Source organism: Diabrotica undecimpunctata, chromosome 3 (genome assembly GCF_040954645.1).
Source record: "Diabrotica undecimpunctata isolate CICGRU chromosome 3, icDiaUnde3, whole genome shotgun sequence".
Lineage (NCBI taxonomy): Eukaryota > Metazoa > Arthropoda > Insecta > Coleoptera > Chrysomelidae > Diabrotica > Diabrotica undecimpunctata.
In genome coordinates, this window is record NC_092805.1 from 66,792,359 (window position 1) to 66,819,922 (window position 27,564).

At 33.9% G+C, this 27,564-nt stretch overlaps 3 protein-coding genes across 3 annotated transcripts; all 3 read right to left on the reverse strand.

The window, feature by feature from the left end:
• Positions 1 to 734: 734 nt before the first annotated feature.
• Positions 735 to 4,851, reverse strand: LOC140435844 (uncharacterized). Its single transcript, XM_072524560.1, has 2 exons — positions 2,451 to 4,851; positions 735 to 2,347 (listed from the first exon to the last, which is right to left on the reverse strand). Exons 1-2 carry the CDS (start codon positions 4,849 to 4,851, stop codon positions 735 to 737), a joined length of 4,014 nt encoding a protein of 1,337 aa, XP_072380661.1.
• Positions 4,852 to 21,216: 16,365 nt separating this feature from the next.
• LOC140435845 (uncharacterized) lies at positions 21,217 to 22,983 on the reverse strand. The gene has a single exon (XM_072524561.1). The coding sequence runs from the start codon at positions 22,981 to 22,983 to the stop codon at positions 21,217 to 21,219; it is 1,767 nt and encodes a 588-aa protein (XP_072380662.1).
• A 74-nt stretch (positions 22,984 to 23,057) lies between these two features.
• Positions 23,058 to 25,001, reverse strand: LOC140435846 (uncharacterized). The gene has a single exon (XM_072524562.1). It carries the CDS (start codon positions 24,999 to 25,001, stop codon positions 23,058 to 23,060), a length of 1,944 nt encoding a protein of 647 aa, XP_072380663.1.
• Positions 25,002 to 27,564: the final 2,563 nt, after the last annotated feature.

Genomic DNA, 27,564 nt, shown 5'->3' on the forward strand with positions numbered 1-27,564 from the left:
AATAAAAACTATGTCTTTTCTTTGTGAAGAAATGAGGAAGCGAGTGATGTTTTTTACGAATAGTGTGAGAAAATCTTGAGTACTGCGTGAAAACGCCTTTGCAGAAACGAGAGATGATCGCCCTCGTGCTATAATTAATGAAAATTCAGCTTCCAGCTTTACATAAACGGGAACAGTTGCTGTATCCGGCTCGTTAGGAACATGTAGAACACCGGGGGATTTTATCTTCTCCTCCTGACGTGTTGCTCACTACCTGTTGGGGCAGTACCTTCGATCTGGTTCTAATTATATCTATTAATTAATTAAAATGTGTTACCTTACATTTGGCGATCACACTTCCCGTATTACACTTTAAAAAACATCTTACTACTTGAGAAACTTTATTTTGCGTTAATTGAACATTGTGTGTTGAAAAATGAGCGAATTAATTTTAATTAATCAAAAATGTGACAGTGACACAATGACTGATGTTTTTTTTCTAATAAAATTGAGAAGAGAATACGTGATAATCTCGCAATTATGTGCAAAGAGTATATGCAACATCTATCGTGCATTCTCGGGTACAACTCGACTTAAAACTAAAAGTAGTATTTTTTAAAAAAGGGTGTTCGTCATTTGGATCATAATTTTAGGTTGCGCTACGCAACATAGTCCCCCTCTTGATGTGAACGCATCAAAAAAAAAATATATTTATGTACAATTTGAAGAAAGGTATAACTAATCTAAAAAAACTATTAAAATTCTTGAAGGTGAGTCATAGGAAGAGGACACAGTTTAGCAATAGAGCGAACGTATAACCCTTCAGGAGTTCTGACCTTAACAACTCTTACCTTGTTGTCCTTTCCCGGATATGTCTCAACTACCCGTGCTATAGGCCATTTGAGAGGAGGCGAGTTTTCGTCCTTAAGCAAGACGAGATCATCAGGCTTTATGCCTACCTGAGGAGTGAACCATTTAGGTCTATTGTGAAGCCTGTTAAGATAATCGCGAGTCCAAACCTTCCACATATGCTGCTGAATTCTTGTGCATTTATTCCACAAAGACAATTTATTTTCTTGAATATCAGAGAGATCTAATTCAGGATAAGACATTAAGTTAGATCCAATAAGGAAGTGTCCGGGAGTAAGAAAGGAAAAATCGGACGGGTCGTCTGAGAGCGCACAGATAGGGCGTGAATTGAGCACTGCTTCAATCTGTGAAAGTACAGTGGATAGTTCTTCGAAAGTAAAATTGGAGTTACCCATTATTCTTACGAGATGATATTTGAAGCTCTTTATGGCAGCTTCCCAAATACCACCGTGGTGTGGTGAGCGTGGAGGGATAAACTTCCATTGAATTTGACATGAAGTAGCGAAAGAGCGAATAGATTCAGAGGTATCACCTTTGAGAAGCAACTCATAAAGTTCTTTCAATTGATTTTTCGCACCTAGAAAGTTGGTGCCATTATCGCTGAAAATGATACTCGGATTACCCCTTCGGGCGATAAATCTTTTCAGAGTCAATAAGAACGCTTCAGTAGAAAGACTGGAAATTAATTCCACATGCACGGCGCGAGTAGCTAAACATACAAACACTGCCATATAGGCCTTAGTAAGGGGAGCTCTCTTGAGTTTAGAGGTCTTGATTGGAAATGGACCACCAAAATCAACTCCAACGTTTATAAATGGACGTGCAATTTGAACTCTTTCCCTCGGGAGATTAGCCATGATTTGGGAAGCGACTTGTGCGTTAAAACGGTAACAAGTGAGACAATTTTGTATTATACGTTTGATTTGTCGAAGACCATCAAGAGGCCAGAATTTCAATCTAACATTGGACAGTGTATTTTGAGGGCCAGAATGTAGAAGTCTTCGATGTTCTCGGGTAAGTAATAAATTGACAATATGTGATTTTGAGGGCAACAGTAGAGGGAATTTCTGATCATAAGAAACATCTGAAAAGAGAAGACGACCGCCTACTCGTATCATTTGAGACGAATCTAGAAAGGGATTCAATTTACGAATAGACTTATCGTTAAGCAGACGATTATCCATTAAAAATTGGATTTCCGAACTGAAGAAATGAGACTGGGTCAATTTGATAATCATTAACTCAGAACTAGAGAGTTCATTTGGAGTGAGAGGACCTGTACGTCTATGAGACTTAGCTCTTACATTGTGAATAAAACGAATGCAGTATGCAAAAGCTCTCTGAAGTCGAGTGAAACATGAAAATTTGCAGAGGGCATCATACACTTGTGAAGCTGGTTTTCTGATCAGATGAGTAACCCTTTTGAGTTCAGGCAGTTCATCAACATTAATACTCGAAGGATCATTATATACAAAGAGGTTGAAATCAAAGTGTGGATCTGACAAAAATTGAGGACCATTAAACCAAAGATCACAATCAAGCAACTGCAAGGGTGTAGCACCACGAGATAATATATCCGCAGGGTTGTCTTTCGATCGTACATGTCTCCATGTATGGTTGGAGGTGTTCTTGAATTTGAGTTACTCTATTGGCTACAAAGGTAGACCAACGAGAAGGGTGTGAATTAATCCATGCGAGGACGACTTCGGAATCTGTCCATAAATTGACAGAATTTATCTGAGATTGGGATGGAATCAAGACAGAAAGAATCTTCGTAACAAGATTAGAGAGTAATAATACTCCTAGAAGTTCTAATCGAGGAAGAGTCACAACTTTTACAGGACTAACACGACTCTTTGAGGAGATTAGATTGCAAGAGATAAAGCCATTTTCATGTGATGTTCTTAAATAAACGCAAGCACCGTACGCGCTAAGACTTGCATCCGAAAACCCATGTATTTGAGTACTTGTTACATTGCTAGAATTTTGCAGCAACCTAGGAATCTTGAGATTGGAGAGGTGAGGAAGTGTTTGTAAAAATAGATTCCATTGTGTAAGCAAATTTGGACTGAGGTGGTCATTCCAATTCGACCTTTCTAACCAAATCTTTCTCATAATTAATTTAGCAGATACCACTACAGGGTTAATCAATCCGATAGGGTCATAAATGGAAGCAATTAAAGAAAGAACTTCTCTTTTTGTATAGGTATCCTTAACGGTAACCTTTGGCACAAGAACTGAAAAATGATCGGAGTGAGAATTCCAACATAGGCCGAGAATTTTGTTCGTGTTATTTTCAGGATTGATTACATAACTAGCTTCATTAGAGATATGAGACATACCTGCGAGAAATTCAGGTGAGTTTGCACACCATTTATGAAGCGAGAAACAAGCGAGGTTCAAACATTCGGTTAATTGACGATGAATTTCGAAGAGTGTTTCAAAATCGTTACAGCCATACAGCACATCATCGATATAACAGCAATTTAAAAGAGCATCACTAGCCAAGGGAAATTTGTCGGAATGTTTTTGAGCTAATTCCTTAAGACATCTAGTGCTGAGAAAACCGGAGTTATTTAATCCATAAGTGACAGTTTCAAGTTGAAGACATTTCAAATCCTCTTGAGGTGAATCACGCCATAAGATGTTCAACAGAAATACCTGTTCGGGATTTACTCGAATTTGTCTGTACATATGACGTAGATCTGCTACAATACAGTATTTAAATAATCTAAAATTTATCAAAATATCGAATAATTCGCGTTGTACCGTATAACCAGGAAGCATTATGTCATTAAGACTTAGATTTGAGGTAGTTTTCATACTGCCATCAAAGACAACACGCAACTTATTTGTTACGCTATCCTTTAAAACGCAATGGTGAGGAATAAAGTATTTTAAATCAGAGTGAATATTTCGAGTGGAGAGAGGCACATATCTGCAATGTCCAAGTGCAATATATTCATGAATAAATTGTTTATACTGTGCGTATAATTGATCTGACTTGATCAGTTTCTGTTCGAGGTTTAGGAATCGCTTCTTTGCGAGGAAAAACGATTCGCCCAATTTTTTATATTCGTTGGGAGATTTGAAAGGGAGATCTACTTGGAATCTACCAGATGATAATATTTTAAGTGACGATTTAAAAATATCTTCCGCTTGTTGCTCCGAAGGAGTTAGGATTTTTGGAGTACAAGTAGAAGACGAGATTTCTTCTATTTCCCAAAACGACCGTACGAGTGAATCGGTATTTTGAGTTTGAACGAACAAGGATACTTCATTTCGAGGTTGAGTATTTTCTTGAATGTTAAGTATAGAATATGAGTCAATTGACCCAGATGATTGAGGTACATTTCCACCTACAAGATAACCGAGATGAGTATTTGTTAAGGTAGGAAGATTAGGGCCTAATTTTATTAACCCGTAAGTAAGTAAGTCGAAATAAACATCTGCTCCAAGCAGCATTTGAACTTCGGCAGGAGTACAAAATTCTGGATCAGCTAGGTGAATGTTTGGTGGAATTTTGAGAGCATTAAAATCCAATGTAATTTGAGGGTGCTTACAAGTGATGGTTGGGAGAATCGCACAAGAGAGTGTAAAATGTTTTGTGGGATTAACATTTGAGAAAATATTTAAATCCACCATTTTATTCGACGTCGAACAGATTTCGGATATTCCAGAAATTTGAAGACTTTTTGTGTAAGGAATACATTTCAAGCGACTTGCTAATTCCTCAGTGATAAACGAAAGCTGACTAGCTGAGTCTGTAAGGCAGCGAACCTTAACGGGATTATTATGAGAATCATAAATTGTAACACATGCTGTTTGGAGTAGAACCTCCTTTTTGCCTGAGAGTGTAGAGAGAGATGATGCTCGGTAGACATCATTAGACTGAGATTGATTTGCTATTCGTGGGATTGCAGGTGAACTTGAAGTTTCGCTTTGAGTATTGGGATCACGAGATACATTAGAGTGAGTACGAGAATTTGGAGTATCATGCATATTGTGAGACTGGCGAGTATTTTGAGAATTATGATTTTCTTGTGAGTCTTGAGAGTGACGAGTGTTTTGGAAATGAGTGTTTCTAGTGGGTAGACTACGAGAATCTATATTTGTTCTGAAACTCTAACTATTTGAGTTATGAGTAGAAGCGTTAGAGAAGTGGAGCAATGTGTGATGTCTCCTGTTACATTTAGCGCAATTTGACGCAGAGGTACATGAGCTTGCTGAATGACCACTAGCCAAGCAGTTGAGACACGCTTTCTTTGCCTTGACCGTTTGAAAACGCTCATCTTCAGACATATTTAAGAATTCCCGGCAAGTGTATATTTTATGAGAGTTATTTTGACATAAGAAACATTTAAAATACTGATTATTACTACTATACTGCAAATTATTGCTAACTGTGTTAAGAGAAGTAAAACGAGAAGGTTGTTTTTGTTTCGGAGAATGAGAGTATTCAGGAACAAGATTTTCGAGAATTTTGCATTTTCTTTCAATAAATTCAAGGAACTCCATTAAACTTGGGAGTTTGTTTATATTACGCTCGGTTTCAAATGATCTTTTAGTATTATAGTCTAATTTTTGAGTAAAGAGATTGATGAGAATTAAATCAGTGAGTTGATTCGAGATGTTGAGGTTTTCTAAGGCAGCGAGATGGCTTTTAATTTGAGTTAAGAAATCCCTTAGAGCATGTGCATTGGGTTTTGTAATGAGTGGAGCATTTAATAAACTGTTCAAATGACTGTTTACTATTAAATATTTATTTTCAAATCTATTGCATAAATTTTGTATTGCAATTTCAAAATTGGAATCAATTATTTCTAGATTGTCAATTAACTTTAACGGTTCATTCCTTAACACTGATTTGAGATAAATAAGTTTTTGAGCATTAGATAACTGTTTATCATTTGTTATTAATTTGGTGAAAACATCAAAAAAGCTGGGCCATTCTGAGATTTCGCCCGAGAAAAAAGGTATTTTTAATTCTGGCAACTTTACATTTTGAATTGTGCTAACAGATGGTATTACAGTTACAATAGGTTGAGTTTGAACTGGTTTTGCAGATAATTGCGTGATTTTCTCGTACAAATATGAATCTAAATTATAATACTGTTCTTCAACTATGTCTCTATCTGAACAATATTTATCAAAATCTTCTAATTCAAGTTCCTTTTGTAGGTTGAGATACTCGCGATAAGTTTCATTTAATACATTTTTGCGTGCAATATATTGACCGCAATCTAAAACTACATTTTGGTTTTTTGAGACAAATGTTTGAATTCTAGTAATACAAGCTTTAGTATGCCCTCTCAATTTTATAATTTTTGCAACATCAGTCATTTTGAACGTGAGAAAAAATAATACAAATTTTAAATACAACAAGAGATACTTAGTATCATGAACTAAATAATATTACCATAAAAATCTACTTATAATCACTGCGAATCTAAAATCTAAAAATAAAATGACATGCGACGATGCAAAAAACAATTCGTAAAAGTTACAATAAATGATCAAACCGCACATTAAGTCCAACCGCGACCTCACATAAACTCCTTATCCCTTGCAAGTGTCGATGTCGATATACCGGCCTCCCGGCGCTAATAGAACAACCTTGGATCCTGGAACCGCCAAAACTCCAATGTGTGTATATGAGAGAATAAAAACTATGTCTTTTCTTTGTGAAGAAATGAGGAAGCGAGTGATGTTTTTTACGAATAGTGTGAGAAAATCTTGAGTACTGCGTGAAAACGCCTTTGCAGAAACGAGAGATGATCGCCCTCGTGCTATAATTAATGAAAATTCAGCTTCCAGCTTTACATAAACGGGAACAGTTGCTGTATCCGGCTCGTTAGGAACATGTAGAACACCGGGGGATTTTATCTTCTCCTCCTGACGTGTTGCTCACTACCTGTTGGGGCAGTACCTTCGATCTGGTTCTAATTATATCTATTAATTAATTAAAATGTGTTACCTTACATTTGGCGATCACACTTCCCGTATTACACTTTAAAAAACATCTTACTACTTGAGAAACTTTATTTTGCGTTAATTGAACATTGTGTGTTGAAAAATGAGCGAATTAATTTTAATTAATCAAAAATGTGACAGTGACACAATGACTGATGTTTTTTTTCTAATAAAATTGAGAAGAGAATACGTGATAATCTCGCAATTATGTGCAAAGAGTATATGCAACATCTATCGTGCATTCTCGGGTACAACTCGACTTAAAACTAAAAGTAGTATTTTTTAAAAAAGGGTGTTCGTCATTTGGATCATAATTTTAGGTTGCGCTACGCAACAGCAGCCAATCTTGGAATTGAGTAATTTGTGCAGAAACATATCAGCTTGGGTTCGCTTTATGAGACAATTTAGGAAGGTTAAATATGTTTCTTATCCCAGAGTATAAACATTCACCTATAGGTCTGTGTAGTTTAAAGCTTAACTATCCAATAAAATTATTTTGAACTCTCAAGATTCAAGGAATCTGGTGATAGATGGGCTGATAGCTGATACAGTTACCAATTCCAAGCAGACATATGCCTAGGAGAAGGATGGGGAAGAAGAACACATACCTCAGGCTGCAGGGATAGCCTGCTTGACAGAAATGTGTAAAACTACAGATTTGGCTGTAGGAAATTTCAGTAGTGGTGGAAATACATTTCTATTCCGCTAGGAGAATATATCTCTATATTCCAGGCCGAGATACATGCACACCTCGCAGTGTGCAAGAGATATTAACATGAGGGCTTTCAAACTGAAACATAACAATATATGCGCACTCTAGGCTAGTGTGAGAATGTCATGAAGGACTCAATAGACTGGCAGATCATAACACTGGCAATGAATAAGTCGATGAACTTGCCAGAACATCAGCTACAAAATACTTCAGTCCAAAGCCAGCATTAGGAGTGCCAAAAATTACTGTCTCTGGACATAAAAAATCTTGCCTGGGCACAACTTAACTATTACCAGAAATGTAAACCAGGTAAGCACATGGTAAAATGTATATTGGACAGAGATGCTGTAATACAGCTGGAGTACTGTGGAAAAGAAACAGGAATCAGCTCAGAGTCATAACAGGGCATAACTTCCTTACTGGACATGTGCCAGTCAAGGTACATGTGCACCCGATGGAGCTGATTCATGAATACATATGCTGCAAACGCTTGTGTGCTTGTGAGGCATTAAATCACAAGTGGCATACACTTTTTGGGGACTTCAATTGAGTCCAAAGCATATGGTACCAATCCGCTAGACCCATACAAGCCTGTACATGGTTCCAGAATTCTGGAATGGGTATCACGAAATAACAAAAGTTATTTATAATCACATAAAAACAGTTTCCCAAAAAAAGTCCAGATCATTGTGACACATTTTGAAGCCCCCATTATAAACCAATAAAACTTCGAGTGACACTGAGGAGTAGGCAGATTGAGACCTCAGTGCCGTTTGACGCTTCTTGTACTTATACAGAATAAGATACTGGTATGTCACGAGTGAGGGGAGTAGGCAGATTGAGACCCCAAACTCGAACGGAACCGTATCACTCTTGATAATGGCTCCAAAATGGGTGCCGAAACGTCGAGTTTTCAATTCTCAACGCAGTTCTACAGTATACTCCCTCTATAACGAACACGGTTATTACGAGGTTTCGCTTATAACGAGGTACATGAGATGTCCCGTGAAATTTGTATTCAACTATAGCGCTCTATAGCGAGGCAAATCTGGTTATAACGAGAGAAAATAAGATCAAAAAACGTGTTTTTTACGTTTTTGGCCCGGCGGTAGCTATAAATAAACCCTTTTAAATGCCGCCCGCAATAAACTCTTCGGAAATTTACAATTTATGATTCACAAGTGTCATTGTAGGGGGTTGACCATTCACACTTAATAATAAGAAGGTCCTAATAGACAACATGTGGAAAGTGCTTTGAACGTTGTAAGAAACTACCCAAAGACAAAACGCAAATGAAAAAGCATACAACTGTTTCACATCTTTAGAAAATATGAGAGATAGAATACTGGACAATTTAACGCAGTCAAAAATGACAGACTTCTTCCAATTGCAGAAGCAATAGTTTATGTTATCCTTGAAAATACACTTTATACAGATTTACAGAATACATATTTTTTGTTTTAACGTATATCATTGACAATAAAAGTAAACAACTTTTTTTCAAAAACGCCATTCAAACAATATTTAGCATCTTATGTTGCTCCGAATGGCTTCACTATAGGAAGTTAATGTTTTAGAAAACTACATATTCGTATGTATGCACAGTATTATTGTTGTTTGATATAACGAGATCGGCTTATAACGAGGTAATTAGTCTGGCATTTCAGTTCTCGTTATAGAGGGAGTATACTGTATATATATATATATATATATATATATATATATATATATATATATATATATATATATATGTATATATATATATATATATATATATATATATATATATATATAATATATATATATTGGATTTGAAATTTCCGCGGGAGCTATATGTGGTTTCAGTTGTTTTCCGGGTTTGACTCCGCGTTAAATCGTTTTGGTTTTTAGAAAAACTATTGTTTTGGCGACGTTTCGGCAAGGTCACACTTGCCATTGTCAAGTCAGATTAGTTCTGCTTCTTCTTGATGTTCCAGTCGAACAGTTCGACTTTTTCTATTATACTGTGAACTGAATCACCTTCATTTTGGGTGTGACAACGAACAAGGTACTTGTTAGTAATAGAATCGATGTCCAAAATATTGACAGCAAACAGGTACATGGCTATTAGAAATTTTTTTTTGTTGGTTCCCACAGTTATCGGAATAAATAATTACATCAACTTCTGGGCTGGTTATTGACAATTTATTCTTTTAGATATTAATAAACGCAAGATCCGATTTCTATTGCCCCTCTATTCCCCATCATTTTATTTCAAGATTTTTAAAAAATTTAAAACTTTATTAATTTCACAATTTTTTGAGAATTGGTCTTTTTTCGCCTTTACTTTTACCACTGTAAAGTTATAACAGTTTAAGCGAGATTTGTAAAAAAAATGCAGAACTTTGTCCTATTGGTACAGGTAACACTGCTTGTAAGTCATAAGTAGCCAGATGTATATTGTTATCAGAATTTTTTGTGTTCAGTTTATCATTAGTTTTTTCTTTACGACTAAGATCATTTTTGTCTAAGTGACTTTCAATAGTTGTTTGCATATTGTTTTTCTTCTGCTCCGGCATTTTTAAAAGATTCGCATTGGTCACAAAGATCTTTTTTCAGGATAAAAAACCATATATTAAATTGGCTGTTGAAAATACGAGAATAAAAATCGTAGGTTGCTGACTCTTCTTCTTTTGCTTCTTTTCGTTCCTTTATATAGTTCCTGTAAAGTTCCGCAATAGTTAAACCACCGTCTATGTATTGCCTCGAAGAATCAGTTGTAAGATAGTGAGTTTCAATTTGTGGAATTGAACTTATATGGCTACAAACAGGATCCAAAATTTTGTCACTTGATTTTCTTGAGACTCTCGTGCTTCCCACTTTTATCTTCTGGTATAATAGTAGTTTTTTTACTTGAAACTGCTTTAATTATAGAGCGAATAGCTCTTTCATTTATTCCAAAAGTATTAATCAGAAACGTTTTACAAAGCTGTTCTTGTTTTCCCTTGCCTGTAATGAAAAATGCACAATTTGTATTTCTGAAAGTGGTTTTTGATGTAGAAATACGTCAGAAGCTCAACTTATGTGGCTAAATACAAGAAGCCAAAAAATCTCGCTGTCTTTGCAAGGACCCTAATTACCAATACTCTTTACTGTGTCTCTCTCTTCAGATACCCTATTTGGACATTTCAAACGGCAACATTACGTCAATGTTGCCTCTCAATAAGGAGCAATCCAGATAAAAAATGACACAGAATACAGTTACGTCAATATTTCCGCGTATTTGTGAAAACACCTTGGATCAACAATAACATAAAATACAATTGCGTCAATGTAGCACCATAGGTAAAAGCACAAACTCGGCCTATTGAAGCACAACTATACATTATGTCATTGTTTCTCCGAGATCGGCTGATTTTTCAAATATGAGGCATCTGCTCCCTGGTATCCTAAAGCTGAACAACACGTCTGACAGTGATCTGACGAATGGGGTAACAAAGTTTGGACCCAATCACGACATAAACTCTTTTTCAATAAATTTGCAGTTATGTCAATGTTCCACTGCGACAGCGATATCTAGATTAATAATTAGATTCTTAAGTTGCCTTGAAAGTATTAATGTTTGGACAGAAAGGATCCAATAGGAGGTCATTGCAAGAGCTGAGCATATTCGACAAGGGAAAATGATGAGCATAATCAGTCCTATGAAAAGGTGCAGTGCAGTGTGTCGAGTTCTATGTATTGTGTTTAAGTGTACATTGGCTAATAATGAGGGACAATTAATAACATTGTTTAGAATTTTAAACAAAAATAACATATCAGCTCTCAACCTGCGGTTCTTCAATGTAGCAATTGAGACATTATTATAGTTCTATATATATATATATATATATATATATATATATATATATATATATATATATATATATATATATATATATATATATATATATATATTCATATCTATATATTCATATATTATAGTTATCTATGAAATAATTTTCAGTATTTTTTATATTAATATGTGCTTTAAAAGCTAAAGATCTTAGAAACTTCCTCTGAACGCTCTCCAATCCATCAATGTATACTTGATGAAATGGGGACCAAACAACAGAGCAGTATTCAAGACCTGAGCGTACTAGAGAGCAATACAATAATTTGAATACAATAGGTGAGAGATCATGGCTGTTACGATAAATAAAACCAAGGAAATCCTGTTTCCCTAATTTTAAGAAAATTGCTTCTAAATGTCAATGCACAATCCAATAATACACCCAAATCTCTTATCTCAGTAACTGAATCCAAGAGTACATCATTAAGAACATATCTATTAGCTATTTGATTATTTATATGACCATAAACATATATTATTTACATCATCTTGCAGAAGATCTCTATCCGATTTATTATGTATACAACGAAATAATTTATAGCTTAACGAAAATAGTAGGTGCTGTTATCTACCTCACTTTCTGTTATTCTGGGTCTTTGAAGGTTAGAAAACTTCACTTTTGCAACAAAAAATAATTGATGTTTTAAACAAGTAATAAGGAAAGACAAATATTAAAATCGTGCACTGTTTATAGCATAATTTTAAATTTAGTCCAGTTTTAAAATTAAAATATAATTGCATCTGATATGACTAAAAATATAAAAAATGTTAATAATTATAGGGCAATTGTTTGTAAAACTAATACAAATTTTTTAAAACTAATTAATTAATCCCTTCATTAACCTTATCAGAATTTAATTATCCTGTTTATGTCAACAGACTAGAAAATACATTTGTGCAAACTCCTATGAAGTATTTTGTTTTTGATTGCTATTCTCTTTTTATGGAGGCGTTAAATTTGACGTCAGCCTTGACGTTTGGCATACCAAAGTGGGTAATAACAGTTACAAATAAATATACATTAAATATTCATACTAGTATTAATAAGAAATGAAGGTTGTTGATTTTATTCAAACTACAAAAACATACCAAAATCATATAACTATGTGGCAAAGTAGTCGATGAAACAATTGAACATACACAAGCACTGTACAGTTTATTAACACATCGTTATATTACATTTAAAGATAGTTTCCACAAAATTAAAATATATTTTAAAAACTTGAATATAAATTCACATTATATATCTATCTTACTGACAAATGAATACAAATCAGAGTACATAATAGACCATATTGAGACGTCACGTGAAGTGTGATTTCCATACATCGTACATCGTTGCCAGGTTGCCACATAAATAGTATGTATCGTCTTAACATGAGTTAGAATCTATGGAGAAGCTATGAGCATATTAACGTGTGTATTAAAAACGGCGTAGGTAGGCGTGGCTAACGATGATACCAATATGGCGGTGGGATCATGGCCGGACTCAATAATATTAAAACTACTACAAAAATATGACTAGTTATTCAGAAGATTTAATCATAATCTAAAAAAGTGCAATATATTTTTTATAAACTATGATTTATTTATCCAGCGGTAAACACTAAAAATACGATATATTATACATAAAGATAAATTAATACAGTCAAATACTATTAATTTATTCTCTGAAGTACGGGCCATTACTTTGTGTACATATTTGTATACTAACCCGTAGAACGTTATCACACGTTATTCCTGAAGATTTTTTATTAACATTGCTTCTGCTACTGCAACTTCGTTGAGAACAAGAAACCATTATTATGCACTATCACAATATATTATTACAGTTTCTATTAAAGTATTATAAAACTAAAAATATTCGAAAAACAACAAACGTAAACAAACATATACGATCTGTCAAAAGTGACAAAACAATCTTAACAATATGGCCGAAGTGAGGTCGTTTTTGGTCACGTGATGCCCTCTCCATAGATTCTAACTCGATGCGTCTTAACCATAAATGGGTTGAGTTTACCAAAAGTACAAGCTGAAAATAGCCGCAAATGTCAAAAATATTTCGGTTTGGCAGTGTTGACATGTTTTTATAATGCATAATATGTTGTATGCTTCAAATATAAAGAGATAAAGCTTTTAAAAAGTACATTTTGATTATATTATTTTGTGAATTCTGTAATTTTTAATTTATATGAAACAATAACGAGTAAATATTTGTCTCTTTCGAGATTAATTGCAAACATCTGTCGTAATCTGGCAACTGCTGATTGGACGATTGTCAAATGTATCCTCGAATGTATCAAAGGGTAATTGCTAAAAAAATTTATATTAATTAACTGCAATTAATCTACAAAGAAACAAATATTTACTTATTATTGTTTTATATAAATCAAAAATTGCAGAATTCATAACATAATATAAACAAAATGTACTTTTCTAATCCTTTATCTTTTTATATTTGAAGCATACAGCATCTATATTATAAAAACATGCCAACACTGCTATACCGAAAATTTTAGTTCCATGTTTGACATTTGCGGCTATAATCAGCTTGTACTTTCAGTAAACTCAACCCATGATACTATGATTAAGAAGATAAGATATTGCCAATGACGTATAATATATATTATAGACTAAGCAGTCCCGTATTCTCCCTATATAATCGGGTGTCCTAAAGATCTCCACTCAAGGTATGTTTACCAAAACAGCGGCGTGCTCATTTCTATTTTAATGACAATAATTATTTTTTTAATTAAAATTAAATATTTATGATTTTTTTGTAGTATTATTATTAAATTTTTTTCTCTATAAGAGAAAAAATTATTTTTATAATGTTTGTAAAGTACATTACCTGAATTTTAATCATTTTACCAAGAGGAAATATTGAAGTTTTGCCTAAAGATTAAAAATTCTCATGTTTTAAATTGTATTAAGGACTATTGATTATTATTTAGTGTGAAGGAAATTTTGATAAATAAATCTAATCAGGTTTGCATTTTTATTAAGTGCTGCGAGTCTATTTAGAGAGTCGAAAGATTGCTAGAAGTCTATAAATAGTAAGTGAAAATTTATATCACGTTCATGTCACTTTTCAATCAGCTGTGTTGGCATCTATGGTTGATTTTCTTTTTCTGAAGCCTGGCGGATATTGCCCTAGTGTATTTTCGGTAATTTATCTATTTCCCAATGTGCTTGACAATATTTTGTATGTGGTGTTCAGTAACATGATTCCTCTGTAGTTATTGATATCCTTCGGTCTCCTTTTTTAATATCGTTATTAGATGACCCTTTCTCCACTACATCAGTATTCTTTCTGAGTTCCCTGTATTTTTTATTAGTTTAAGAATCCAGTGCATCAAATTGTCTTCTTAATTTTTTATTAACTCATTTTTTATTATTTCCTGGTGGTTTTCACTGTTGCAATAATTTCCTTGTATAAAGCAACTTGTGAAGTTTATATTAAGGAATTAGGAAGAAAATTAATAGGTTACTTGAGTGCAAACAAACAACACCACTTTTGAATTCTAATTTCGTGTTTTGTTGTAATGAATAAAAAACAAACAAAAAAAACATCAAATCAATTATACATTTTTAACAAAAAACATACAAAAAAAATAAATCATAAAACATTTTGCAACATAATTAGTAATTTAATTAACGCATTAATGCACACAACGTAATAAATACAGTTTCAATTACTTTCTAAGACATACAATATGTTGTATATAAAGATACAATATGTTATAATAATAAATAAGTTGTATACCAAAGACTTGGATAATTGTAATGGTGGTGTGAATATACAAAATAGGACAAGATAATGCCCTGCCTAAATCGCACAGGCCGATCAGTCGTACATCATTTTTGTTGAAGGCAACAGAAAAAATTCTTAATAGACATATTAAGGGAAGACCTTTGAGGGATCATTCTCTCAATGGCAACCAGCATGCATATCAAGAAGGAAATCAACAGAAACAGGAGTGGACAAAGTAGTTCAGAAAATCAGTCACTCAATTAATAATGGAGAGAATATTTAGAAGGCACGTTTAATAATGCCCTATCAAATAGATCCACTATCAATGTGTGTTACTATGTGTAACTGGATCAAAGCAATGCTGGAAAATATATTGTTGAGTGATTAATGAGGGCTATATGCCTTGTTATCATTAACTAAGAGGCGTCCGAATGACCCCTAATGGACTGTATTAATTTCACCAACGCTTGATTTTAATCACACCCCGTCCCGGGATGGTAAGTTTGTCTAATCCTTTTTTAATATAAATTAGAATAAAAAGTTGAGTATAGTAAATACAGATTTTATTTCTGAATAAACGCTAATACTAAAAGCATGGACCTTATATAAATATTAATTTAGCACAATTTTGTACCGAAATATGAAGTCATTAAACACTATACAGATTGAACGAATTTAAAACGGAACATACAAATTAATATATGTCTGTTTGAACTGCATTTAAAATAGTGGACCAATATAAAACTTGGACAAAAATAAATCCATACCCGGTGATAGACATTGTATAAAATATAGTTCAACTATCTGTCTCCTTTAAAGGAAAGAGGAGCTTGCCTAATAGTCGGAGAGATAGAGCCGAAATTTTGAACTGATCAGTAATATCACATTTCTCTATTGGAATATATTCATTGTAACTGAGTTAAGACTTTGCCTTACAGGCGGACGCCCCTCGTGGTACAGGGGGTGGCTATACAGGGATGAAGTTGTCATTTTTTTCGGAAAAATTAACGATCGATAATATGGCTGAACATTTGCCCAGAGTAAGATCTTGGTATAACTAGACGAAATCCCAAAGGGCGGACGCGAGAGTGGATACATAAGGGGTGGCGGAGAGGGGTGAGGTTGCAATTTTTTGTGGAAAAATTAACGATAAGTAATATGTCTGTTATTTTCATGGCTCATTATTTAGCCCCTAAAAACTCTAAATCCAAAAGAGCGGACAGCTGGGTTGGTACAGAGAGCCATAAAACGGGGTCAAATGTACCACTTGCCTGCGCATTTTAGGTCTCGGTAACAATTTTCAAACTGATTTTATTATGATATTTTTATACCGATTGATTTGAAAATTTGTATGCTCACTTCTGTTACTATTCTGAAAAGCGTCAAGTAGAGTTTTCCTCAAAATTTTCCAAAAAAATTTCCGTAAATGAAAATTTTCGTATTTTTTGAGGTAAAATCTAATTTGTAGAATCCTTTCGATTTTCTGTCAGTTATACCATGAATTTTTCCAAAAATTTTCAAATGATTTTTCCGATAAGAAAAAAAAAATTTAGAAAAACTTTAAAAATTTCGTCATTTTTCTCACTCTCACTGATGTCATCACATTCATCATCTTCGTCACTTTCACTTTCAATAATATCACATTCATTATCTGCTTCATTTTCAATCACTACTTCTCGAATTGATTCTGGCATCTGAGGTCCACTAAACCATTTGAATTTATATGTTTCATCTTCAAACTCCCAACCATGTTCTTCAACAATCAATTCTGTTGGTACTTTTTTATGAGCATTTGTCCAAATATTTGAAATATAATGGGCTCGCAGTAGATGTTGGTGTAATTCATCTTAACATGGTGGTAAGCTTGAAGCATCGAAATTTTTTAGTTTTTTTTTTTTAAAGGCTCGTTTATATCATGCAACTTATACTGCCGGTTAAATAGTGAAAATCTGACATCGTTTACTTTTCTTTTTGGAATTGTTCTCGTCAGTCCTGTTCCATATAAGTGACATATGAAAGTTTCTAAGGTTTCAAAAACTTCATTACAATCGAAGTCAGTTCCACCAAGTTGGATAAAAGCATCTTGATAATTTTTACATTTAGCGCATGCGTCTAGAATTACTGATCTAAATGGAACGCGCATCATTATTATTTTAATATTTTAAAATAATAATGATGCAAAATTAATGTCCAAACAGAATTTGTAAAATTATAATTAACTAATGAAAAAAAAATTCAATCAATTTGAAAGTTAAAAAAAATATTGAAAATATCTAAGTACAAAGTAAATTTCAAAACTTAAAAAATTGATAATTCCACTATTAAATTGATTTTTATTAATAATTATTTGTAAAACGTTAAAGGAATTCTACAAATTGAATTTTACCTATTGATAAATAGAAATAATATATTTTGTATTTGATTATTAATGTAATAATAAATAAAATTTTTCTTATATCTGAACAACCATTATTTATGCAATATAAATTTAAAAACCTTTTTATTGTAATAAAAAATTACTAATTAAAATAATTAATAAGTAAAATTACTATTTGTTATACCAAAAATATTTAATAGTTAACATTATAAAATTACTTTAATTTAATAAAATATCAAATATCAAACATTTATTCAATTAAAAATTAATTCGTAAAATCTTTATATTTAAGAAAAAATGTGATTTGTAAAGTAAATCTAAATAAATAGTTTGAAAAAAAAAACATTATCATAATATCATTTTAAAACTACAAAATATTCTATAAAAGATTCAGACGATGACGTAGAGTTTTATCAAATGTTTTAGAAAAGTTTTTCTAATTTTTTTTTCTTATCGGAAAAATTGTTTGAAAATTTTTGGAAAAAAATCATGGTATAACTTACAGAAAATCGAAAGGATTCTATAAATTAGATTTTACCTCAAAAAATTACGAAAATTTTCATTTACGGAAATTTTTTTGGAAAATTTTGAGGAAAACTCTACTTGACGCTTCTCAGAATAGTAACAGAAGTGAGCATACAAATTTTCAAATCAATCGGTATAAAAATATCATAATAAAATCAGTTTGAAAATTGTTACTGAGATCTAAAATGCGCAGGCAAGTGGTACATTTGACCCCGTTTTATGGCTCTCTGTACCAACCCAGCTATCCGCCCTTTTGGATTTAGAGTTTTTAGGGGCTAAATAATGAGCCATGAAAATGGCGGACATATTACTTATCGTTAATTTTTCCCCAAAAAATTGCAATTTCACCCCTGTCCGCCACCCTTTATGTATCCACTCTCGCGTCCCTCCTTTGGGATTTCGTCTGGTTATACCAAGATCTTACTCTGGGCAAATTTTCAGCCATATTATCGATCGTTAATTTTTCTGAAAAAAATTACAACTTCATCCCTGTATATCCACCCCCTGTACCACGAGGGGCGTCTGCCTGTAAGGCAAAGTCTTAACCCAGTTACAATGAATATATTCCAATAGAGAAATGTCATATTACTGATCAGTTCAAAATTTCGGCTCTATCTCTTGGACTATAAGGAAGCGATAAGTGGTTTGACAGCATAATAACTGCTTGTTTAGTCTAGTTTTCACAGTGATTCTAGGCAACCTATTTGGGTGGAGTTTTGACTTGTTCTTGAATGAATTCAGCATCCAGCAGCCCGCTGAAGTATTGGATTTTTATAATATAATTATTTGACAACCTTTTGTTGGCCAACCACCTAGAGCGGAGTTGAGCCGAAATACATTGATTTCGTATGTTCCGTTTTAAATTCGTTCAATCTGTATACCATGACGAAATAGTTCAGAATTCAAATAAAATGTCAAAATGTTTTTATATCTACCAAGTCCTGTCCTGAGCAAGGTTAAAACTGGAATCCTGGCTGTCCTTACAGGTCCTTCTTGTTGTTGAACCTTAATGTGGTTGTAGCACTTATAAACACTTGGATTTATTCTTGCATGAATACGGCACTCTTAGCTAATTTTTACACTATTACAAATACTTCAAATTATAATGTATGGTATTGATACGAGTTACCATAGATGAACTATTACTATTCTCCACGCTACGTGCGAATACTTTCCAACTACTTGCGAACATATTTCATCGATAAAAAAACCATGATTCTCATTTCGAGATAACTAGCAACATTTTTATAACCCTCAACGGTGTAAGGCACTTCTCGACTCTCAATCTCCGAATCTTAGCGGAAACGACAACGACAACGTCTGTACGCCCCAAAAGTGGACTGGTACTGACTGTTTAAAATTGATTCGACCTTCTTCCAATGCATAATAATTCCCGTGATCTGTGACGTAGTTTGTTTACGTTTAATTTCTAAGAACATGGCTTTCGAAAAATAGCCTCTGTTTATCTAGGTAGATTCTCGGAACATTCTCCCCCCGCTGGCTTGGCCAGAAAAAATCCATATATTGAACTCCCCAGCAACTTAGACGAATTTCAATGCGAATGATACCTTACACGTAAAACTAAACTACAAACGATAAAAATATATATATAATACAATGTTTAATCCAATCCTATAGGACTACAATTCTGAAGATGGTAATCGACAGATTTTGGTGATTGGTCTCACATACTCTCCGACCTGAGTTTTTACTTTAACGGACCTAACTTTGTTATCCCGTCCCATGTAAGTCTCTATAATTCGTCCCAGAGGCCAAAGCAAAGGAGGATTGTCTTCATTTTTAACAAGTACTAACTCATTGAGCTCAAGATTTTTGGTAGGTATCCTCCACTTTGGTCTATGCTGTAATTGATTTAAGTAATCCTTAACCCATCTTTGCCAAAATAATTGCTGTGTTTGTGCAATCTTCTTGTAAAGATTTAACCTATTTTCCTTCACCGAAGTAACATCCAATTCTGGATACGCTGTCAAATTGGTGCCAATCAAAAAATGTCCTGGGGTAAGACATGTAAAATCATTTGGGTCATTAGATAATTGGGTAAGGGGTCGTGAGTTCAATATAGCTTCAATCTGTACAACTACTGTATAAAATACTTCAAAAGTGACAACATTTTTTCCAATTAAACGATAAATGTAGAACTTTGCACTTTTAATCCCACTCTCATGTAAACCTCCCCAGTGTGGAGCCTTTGGTGGTAAAAATTTGAATTCTATTAAATTTTCTAAACAATAATTTTTTATATGAATGTTTTGTTCCTTATTTATTAAAAACTCATGAAGTTCTTTAAGCTGATACCGTGCTCCAAAGAAATTGGTTGCATTATCACTATAGATAACGGTAGGATTTCCTCTACGAGCAGTAAAGCGTTTCAACGCTAAAAGAAAATCTTCGGTAGTCAAACTTGAAACTACTTCCAAGTGGATAGCATGAGTAACCAAGCAAACGAAAATAGCTATATAAGATTTTATAATTGGCGCTTTTCTAAGGTTAGAGCTTTTTGTTAAAAAATATCCACCGTAGTCAATGCTTACCTTTTTAAAGGGCCTAGAGACAGTGACCCTATCCTTGGGCAAGTCTGCCATGATTTGTGTCATTGGTTGACATTTAAAACGAAAACAAATCATACAGCGATGTATCACTGTCTTCGCCTCTCTTAAACCGTTTAGAGGCCAAAATGTTAACCGAAAATTTGACTGAGTGGTTTTGCGCGCCTGCATGTCCTAATTTTATATGCATATCCCTTATCATAAGCGAAACAATTCGGTTGTGAGCCGGTAATAAAATAGGATGCTTTTGATCATAAGGAACCTCAGCATTCTCCAATCGCCCGCCCACACGTTAAAAACCATCTTCTAAATTGTACATAGGTGTCAACGCCGCTAAGTTTTTATTTGAACAAATTTTATTTGCTTTTAAATCAGAAATTTCTTTACTAAAATATTTTTGTTGAAGCTCCCGTACTATAAGATCTGTTGCGTTATTTATTTCCCTAGGAGTTAAATTCTCGGTAAGTTTATCTAAACCCGTTTTCGAAAGCCTACAATTTTTTATAAATCTTAAAACATATGCGAAAATGCGTTGAGTTTTTTTATACGAGGAATATCGATCAGAAGCCAATAACCAAATGCTATCATCTACTTGAATAGCTGACAATACGACGTTTTCGCTTCGGGAATGTTTTGCAACTTAAAGTTTATTCTAAACTGTTCGTAGTTTATATTTACTAATGACAAAAAGGGTGGGCCATGCCACCACATGTGCGAAGCACCCAACAGCTCTTTCACTGCCACACCTCTACTAGGTAAGTCTGCTGGATTCCAATTAGATCGCACATGGTGCCAAAGAAAATTCTTACCTATTGACTGTATAGCCGCTACCCGATTCCCAACGTAAACATTCCATCTCGACGAACTGGAATTAACCCAATATAAAGCTATCTCCGAATCCGACCAGATATGGCTTTCTTTGATCAAAACACGATTTTTAAAAATATCTAGAAGAGAACTAACCAATTGGGTACCTAAACTAATTGCACATAATTCTAGCCTGGGAATCGTCGTTTTCGATAAAGGTGCAACTCGCGATTTTGACGTAATCAATACCGACGAAACTGTTTCATTGCTATAAATCGTTCTCATATATACTACTGCCGCATATGCGGTCTCACTTGCGTCACAAAATGCGTGCAATTCTATTTGACTAATATTTTTATCTACAAAAACTAAGCGAGGAATATTTATTTTTTTCAATTCACTAAAATCAGAGCAAAACTCCTTCCAAATCTTTAATAAATGCGGTTCGGTAATTTCTGAATCCCAATCTAACTTTAACAACCAAAGCTTTTGTATCAAAATCTTTCCTCTAACGATAAATGGTGTCAATAATCCCAGTGGATCAAAACATTGAGCAACCAACGATAGAATTTTTCTTTTCGTGATTGGCCCGGTTTTGTTAATTACCGGTACGACAAAGCTTAAGGAATCACTAACGGAATTCCATCTCAAACCAAGAACTTTATTGGAGTGTTCTTTTGATAAATCTACATCTTGTAATTCCGAATTTTTTGCACGATTTTGATAATTTTTGGATATTTCGGTTGAATTTAAAACAACTTTATGTAACGTAAATCCAGATTTGTTGAGCACTGTGTTCAAGTCAATATTTAGTTTATTTAATTCCCCTATGGTATCACATCCAGCTATGATGTCATCCATATACGTTTGTTGTGTTAACATGAGCGACACTATTGGATAATTATCTTTATTTTTATCTGCGATACCTTTCAATACTCTCGTAGCCAAGAAGGGAGCACAGTTCGTGCCAAAAGTTAATCTTTGCATCTCTATACATGACAGCTGCTCTCCGACATTATTTCTCCACAATATATTTAACAAAAATCTGTGATTTGGATTTATTTGTATCTGCCTAAACATTTTTTCAACGTCCCCTACTAAGACAAATTTGAAGGTTCGAAATCTCAATAAGATATCGTACAAATTAGGTTGCACCTGATATCCTTTTAGCATGGTATCATTAAGTGACAGACCGGTAGTGGTTTTCCCACTTGCATCGAAAACAATCCTAACTTTAGTCGAAAGACTCTCTTCTCGAATCACTGCGAAATGAGGTAAAAAGTATTTATTCAAATTATTATTAAATCTTTCCAATGGAATTACTTTGGCGTGATTTAGTTGTAAATATTCTTCTATAACCGATTTATATTCGGCAAAGTGAACTTTATTTTTACCCAGTTTCTTCTCGAGATTGAAGAAACGGTTCCTAGCCATAGCTAGCCAATCTTCTAACTGTTCAAAATAGTTATTAGCCCGAAACGGCATATCTACTTGATATCTTCCGTCCGGAAGTATAACCGTGCTATCTACAAAAATTTGCTCGGCCATTAACTCATCTGAGTTTAAACTTTGCTTTCCTTTCGGTATGTCCTCTGAGTACCAGAACTTTTCTATAACGTCTTCTAGAGCTTGCGAATTTCCCGAAGAGATACACACGGCGCTGTATCTTCGCTTGTGTGATGAGATTCTTGTGAGCTTGATTCAAAACACGCGTGAATTGAATGTTTTTCCTTTTGTAAAGGACTTTTTACGAACGAATTTGGTATTGTACCGGCTACTATCCACCCCATTCGAGAGTTTTGAAGCGTAGGCATATTTTTACCTAAATGATGCATACCCTCAAGTAATAATTTGTAACAATAGTCTGCTCCAATTAACAACTCTATATCTGACTTTACGTAATAGCGACGATCTGCTAAAACAAATTCCGATGGAATGCTAAATTTTTTTACGTCGATGTCAAACTGAGGTAATTGACAAGTTATTTGATCCAAAATACCACAAGACATTTTCAATTTTTCCGAATTATTCAATGAGTTTATTACAATATTAATTATTCTGTGAGACCTCGCTACGCTAATCCCGATTCCGGTAATAAAGGAATTACTTTCTTTTGCAGGGTATTGTAATCTTTTTGCAAGACCTGCCGTAATAAATGATAGCTGACTTCCAGGATCAATTAGCGCTTTTACGATTATCTTACGACCATATTTGGAATACACACAAACACTGAGAGTTCCAAGTAATACTTTATTGTCAATAGAAGTCGATGAAAGAGCTGTCGGCATAGAAGCGCCTTCTTGGAACCCGGCGGACAAAGTATTTGGCGAATCAGAGTTATTTATGGTCGGTTCACCCACTGGTGACGAAAAATGTAAAAGTGTATTATGCTTCTGTTTGCAAACGAAACATGAATGTTTATTCTTACAGGAAGCTACAAAATGCCTTCCAAAGCAATTTACACACAGTTTTTTTGTTTTAATGAAATTAAATCTTTCTGATACAGATAAATTCTTAAATTTTTTACATTGAAATAACAAATGATTTTGTAACGAACAGAAATTACAGAATATTTTGGCATCTGTGCCAGTTGCAACAACTTTATAATTTGTCTTGTTTTGCGAAAAAGAACTAGAAGATTTATTTTTTCCCGAGGATATAACGTCTGGATTTCTAATTGGAGCTAAATTCTCCAGATGCGTTGATCTTTGTTGAATTTGACATAAAAAACTTTCCACTGTGATTTCTACATTCCGATCACGTGAAAACTCTAATGCCCTTAACGTAGCCGAATCAAGTTTCTGTTCTATCAAGGATATAAGTATCCAGTCTAACTTATTCCTATCTGTTAGCCCTAAATTATCTAGAGCTTTTAGTTTATTTGATACATGTGCATACAATTCTCTGAGCTGCACATGGTTTGCATTGTGAGGTAATGTTTTAACATCGAGAAGTTCTAAAAATAATGTTTTTGTTAAGATATGTTTGTTTCCATACCTCTCTATTAAAATATCCAAAGCCAATTGCAAATTTTCAGCTATAACCGGAAAATTCGAAATTAATTTAGCCGGTTCACCACGAACATACGATTTCAAATACATGAGTTTCTGAATATCCGACAAAGAAACGTTTTGTAAAATGGTTACCTCAAAAATTTGAAAAAACGAATCCCATTCTGTTATTTTACCCGAAAATGGTTGTATTGAAAATTCTGGAAGTCTAACCGCTACCGGCGAGATATTTTTTGCTATATTTGGGATTACCGCTTCTAAATTTGAACTAGATTTTCCCAACAGCTCTATTTTTGTACTTAAGATATCGAAACACTCCATATACACAGTGTCCGTATCTTCCCGCATTTCTAACAAATTTTCATCTATCAAATTAGCTTCTAAGTATTTGTAAGCTTCGTTAAAATCTCGATATGCTTCTTTAAGCATATCTAATTTGACAGTTATCGCGAATTTACTATTAACTTCATCTAAGTGATCCCTAATCCAAGTTTGTACACGGGTAATGTTTGCTTTACCAATTTTTTTATTGGAGCGAGCTGTTAGTTCATCCATGTTACCCACAAATATTTCCAAACAAATATAAATCGAAAATTGATATAAAACCTGTATTTACCTCAAACTCTTATATTTTTTTTTATATCCGGCTCGAAGGACCAAAAATGATTAATGAGGGCTATATGCCTTATTATCATTAACTAAGAGGCGTCCGAATGACCCCTAATGGACTGTATTAATTTCACCAACGCTTGATTTTAATCACACCCCGTCCCGGGATGGTAAGTTTGTCTAATCCTTTTTTAATATAAATTAGAATAAAAAGTTGAGTATAGTAAATACAGATTTTATTTCTGAATAAACGCTAATACTAAAAGCATGGACCTTATATAAATATTAATTTAGCACAATTTTGTACCGAAATATGAAGTCAGTAAACACTATATACCATGACGAAATAGTTCAGAATTCAAAAAAATGTCAAAATGTTTTTATATCTACCAAGTCCTGTCCTGAGCAAGGTTAAAACTGGAATCCTGGCTGTCCTTACAGGTCCTTCTTGTTGTTGAACCTTAATGTGGTTGTAGCACTTATAAACACTTGGATTTATTCTTGCATGAATACGGCACTCTTAGCTAATTTTTACACTATTACAAATACTTCAAATTATAATGTATGGTATTGATACGAGTTACCATAGATGAACTATTACTATTCTCCACGCTACGTGCGAATACTTTCCAACTACTTGCGAACATATTTCATCGATAAAAAAACCATGATTCTCATTTCGAGATAACTAGCAACATTTTTATAACCCTCAACGGTGTAAGGCACTTCTCGACTCTCAATCTCCGAATCTTAGCGGAAACGACAACGTCTGTACGCCCCAAAAGTGGACTGGTACTGACTGTTTAAAATTGATTCGACCTTCTTCCAATGCATAATAATTCCTGTGATCTGTGACGTAGTTTGTTTGCGTTTAATTTCTAAGAACATGGCTTTCGAAAAATAGCCTCTGTTTATTTAGGTAGATTCTCGGAACATTGAGTGAATAGAAGATTGTCACAAAGGTGCAAGGAGAGGTTTTGGCCAAAACTGCTAAGGGTGTCCACAGGGGGAGTGTTTTCTCCCCTCCTCTGGTCACTCCTGGTGGATTACTTGATGTCACTTTTTGACGCACACGGGGGAAGAAGTACATGCCTATAGGGATGATCTAGTAATTATGGTAAGAGGAAAATATGGTAATTTTCTTTCCAGCACACTCCAAAGATCATTAAATATCCTTAGTAGGTAGTATGACATGGAAAAATTCTCTATCAATCTTAGTAAAATATGTAGGAGTAATATTAGATAAGCAGCTTACATGTCACGCCTAGTTGGAAAGAATAACCTACAAAGCAAAGGTTTCCCTTTCTACATGTCAAAGAGTGTGTGGAAAAATTTGGGGTTTGAAACCCAAACCGATGTACTGGCTATATATGACTAGTCAGATCTATGATTACGTATGGCGCACTTATATGGTAGTTTAAATAACAACAAAAGACCACTTAATAGAAGCTGAATAAGCTTCAAAGACAAGCATGCTTAATCATAACACGAGCAATGTTGACTACCCTAACTGTCTCATGGAGGTCATGCTTGATCTCTCTTCATTACATATATAGATGGAGAAGGATGTGAAGATAGGAGCATACAGAAGGTGGATAAGATGTCAGGAAGCAGGGCAAAAGGATACCTGGATCAAATCTGGAGAGATAATTAAAAATTACCTAGATTTAGAAATAGTACCAGATGCAATGCAACCTAAATATAATTTTGAAAAATCAAAAAAAAATGCATTGGCCATTGATAAATTGTTGGCAGCACCATCAAAAGTTAATGAATAGACTTTTATGCCTGAATTATAAATAAAATTTAAGCAAAGATTTACTAAGGATGCTTTTTCTTATCCACAAAAACTCTCAATTAAAAAATATGCAACTGGCACTTTAAAATTGTCATTTAAGGCTACTAACATAAACACCAGTGCCTCTCATGCTTCTGGTATATTATCAGATTCTATATCTGTACCAAAATCTACAGAGCCAATACATTTTTTCCCATCCCATTTTACTAGCTTACGAATAGACATTTCGTTCAGCACTAAATTACACACAAGTGTAACACAAGTGTTTTATTTTGCTTCCCTGCTTCTTCAACTTTGTTTTTTAAAGCATTTAAAGCTTCTTTGGAAAATCCGGGTGCGCCATCAACAGTTTGGTACCATTTTGTTATGGTTGATGGGTGTGGTAATGAATTATTAAAAGCTCTTCTTACAAAATCATAGGCTTTTGCTGAATACAATTTAAAGCCAGTGCAAATGACCTTAATTCTGGAGAATATTTGACACATTTGGCACCCTTTAAAAATCGTTGAAACAATGCTTCGGCTGATTCTGGTAAAGAGGCCTAAAACAATAAAAAATACAAAAATAAAAGAATACAATAATAATTTAATTTTGTTCTTTATGGAATATGTGAAAGTAAACTTACCAACATCACAGATTCAGCATTTTCTGTAACATACAGTTTTTCTTTTAATGATTGTACCAATGCGTTTAATGTTGTTGCTTGTGGTT

Coding starts and splice junctions, on each gene's coding strand:
- LOC140435844 (XM_072524560.1), bottom strand. CDS start 4,851: ATGCATGATACTCCAAATTCTCGTACTCACTCTAATGTATCTCGTGAT. Junction 2,348..2,450: donor CCAACCATACATGGAGACAT/GTACGATCGAAA, acceptor AATTTTTGTCAG/ATCCACACTTTGATTTCAAC.
- LOC140435846 (XM_072524562.1), bottom strand. CDS start 25,001: ATGGATGAACTAACAGCTCGCTCCAATAAAAAAATTGGTAAAGCAAAC.
- LOC140435845 (XM_072524561.1), bottom strand. CDS start 22,983: ATGGCCGAGCAAATTTTTGTAGATAGCACGGTTATACTTCCGGACGGA.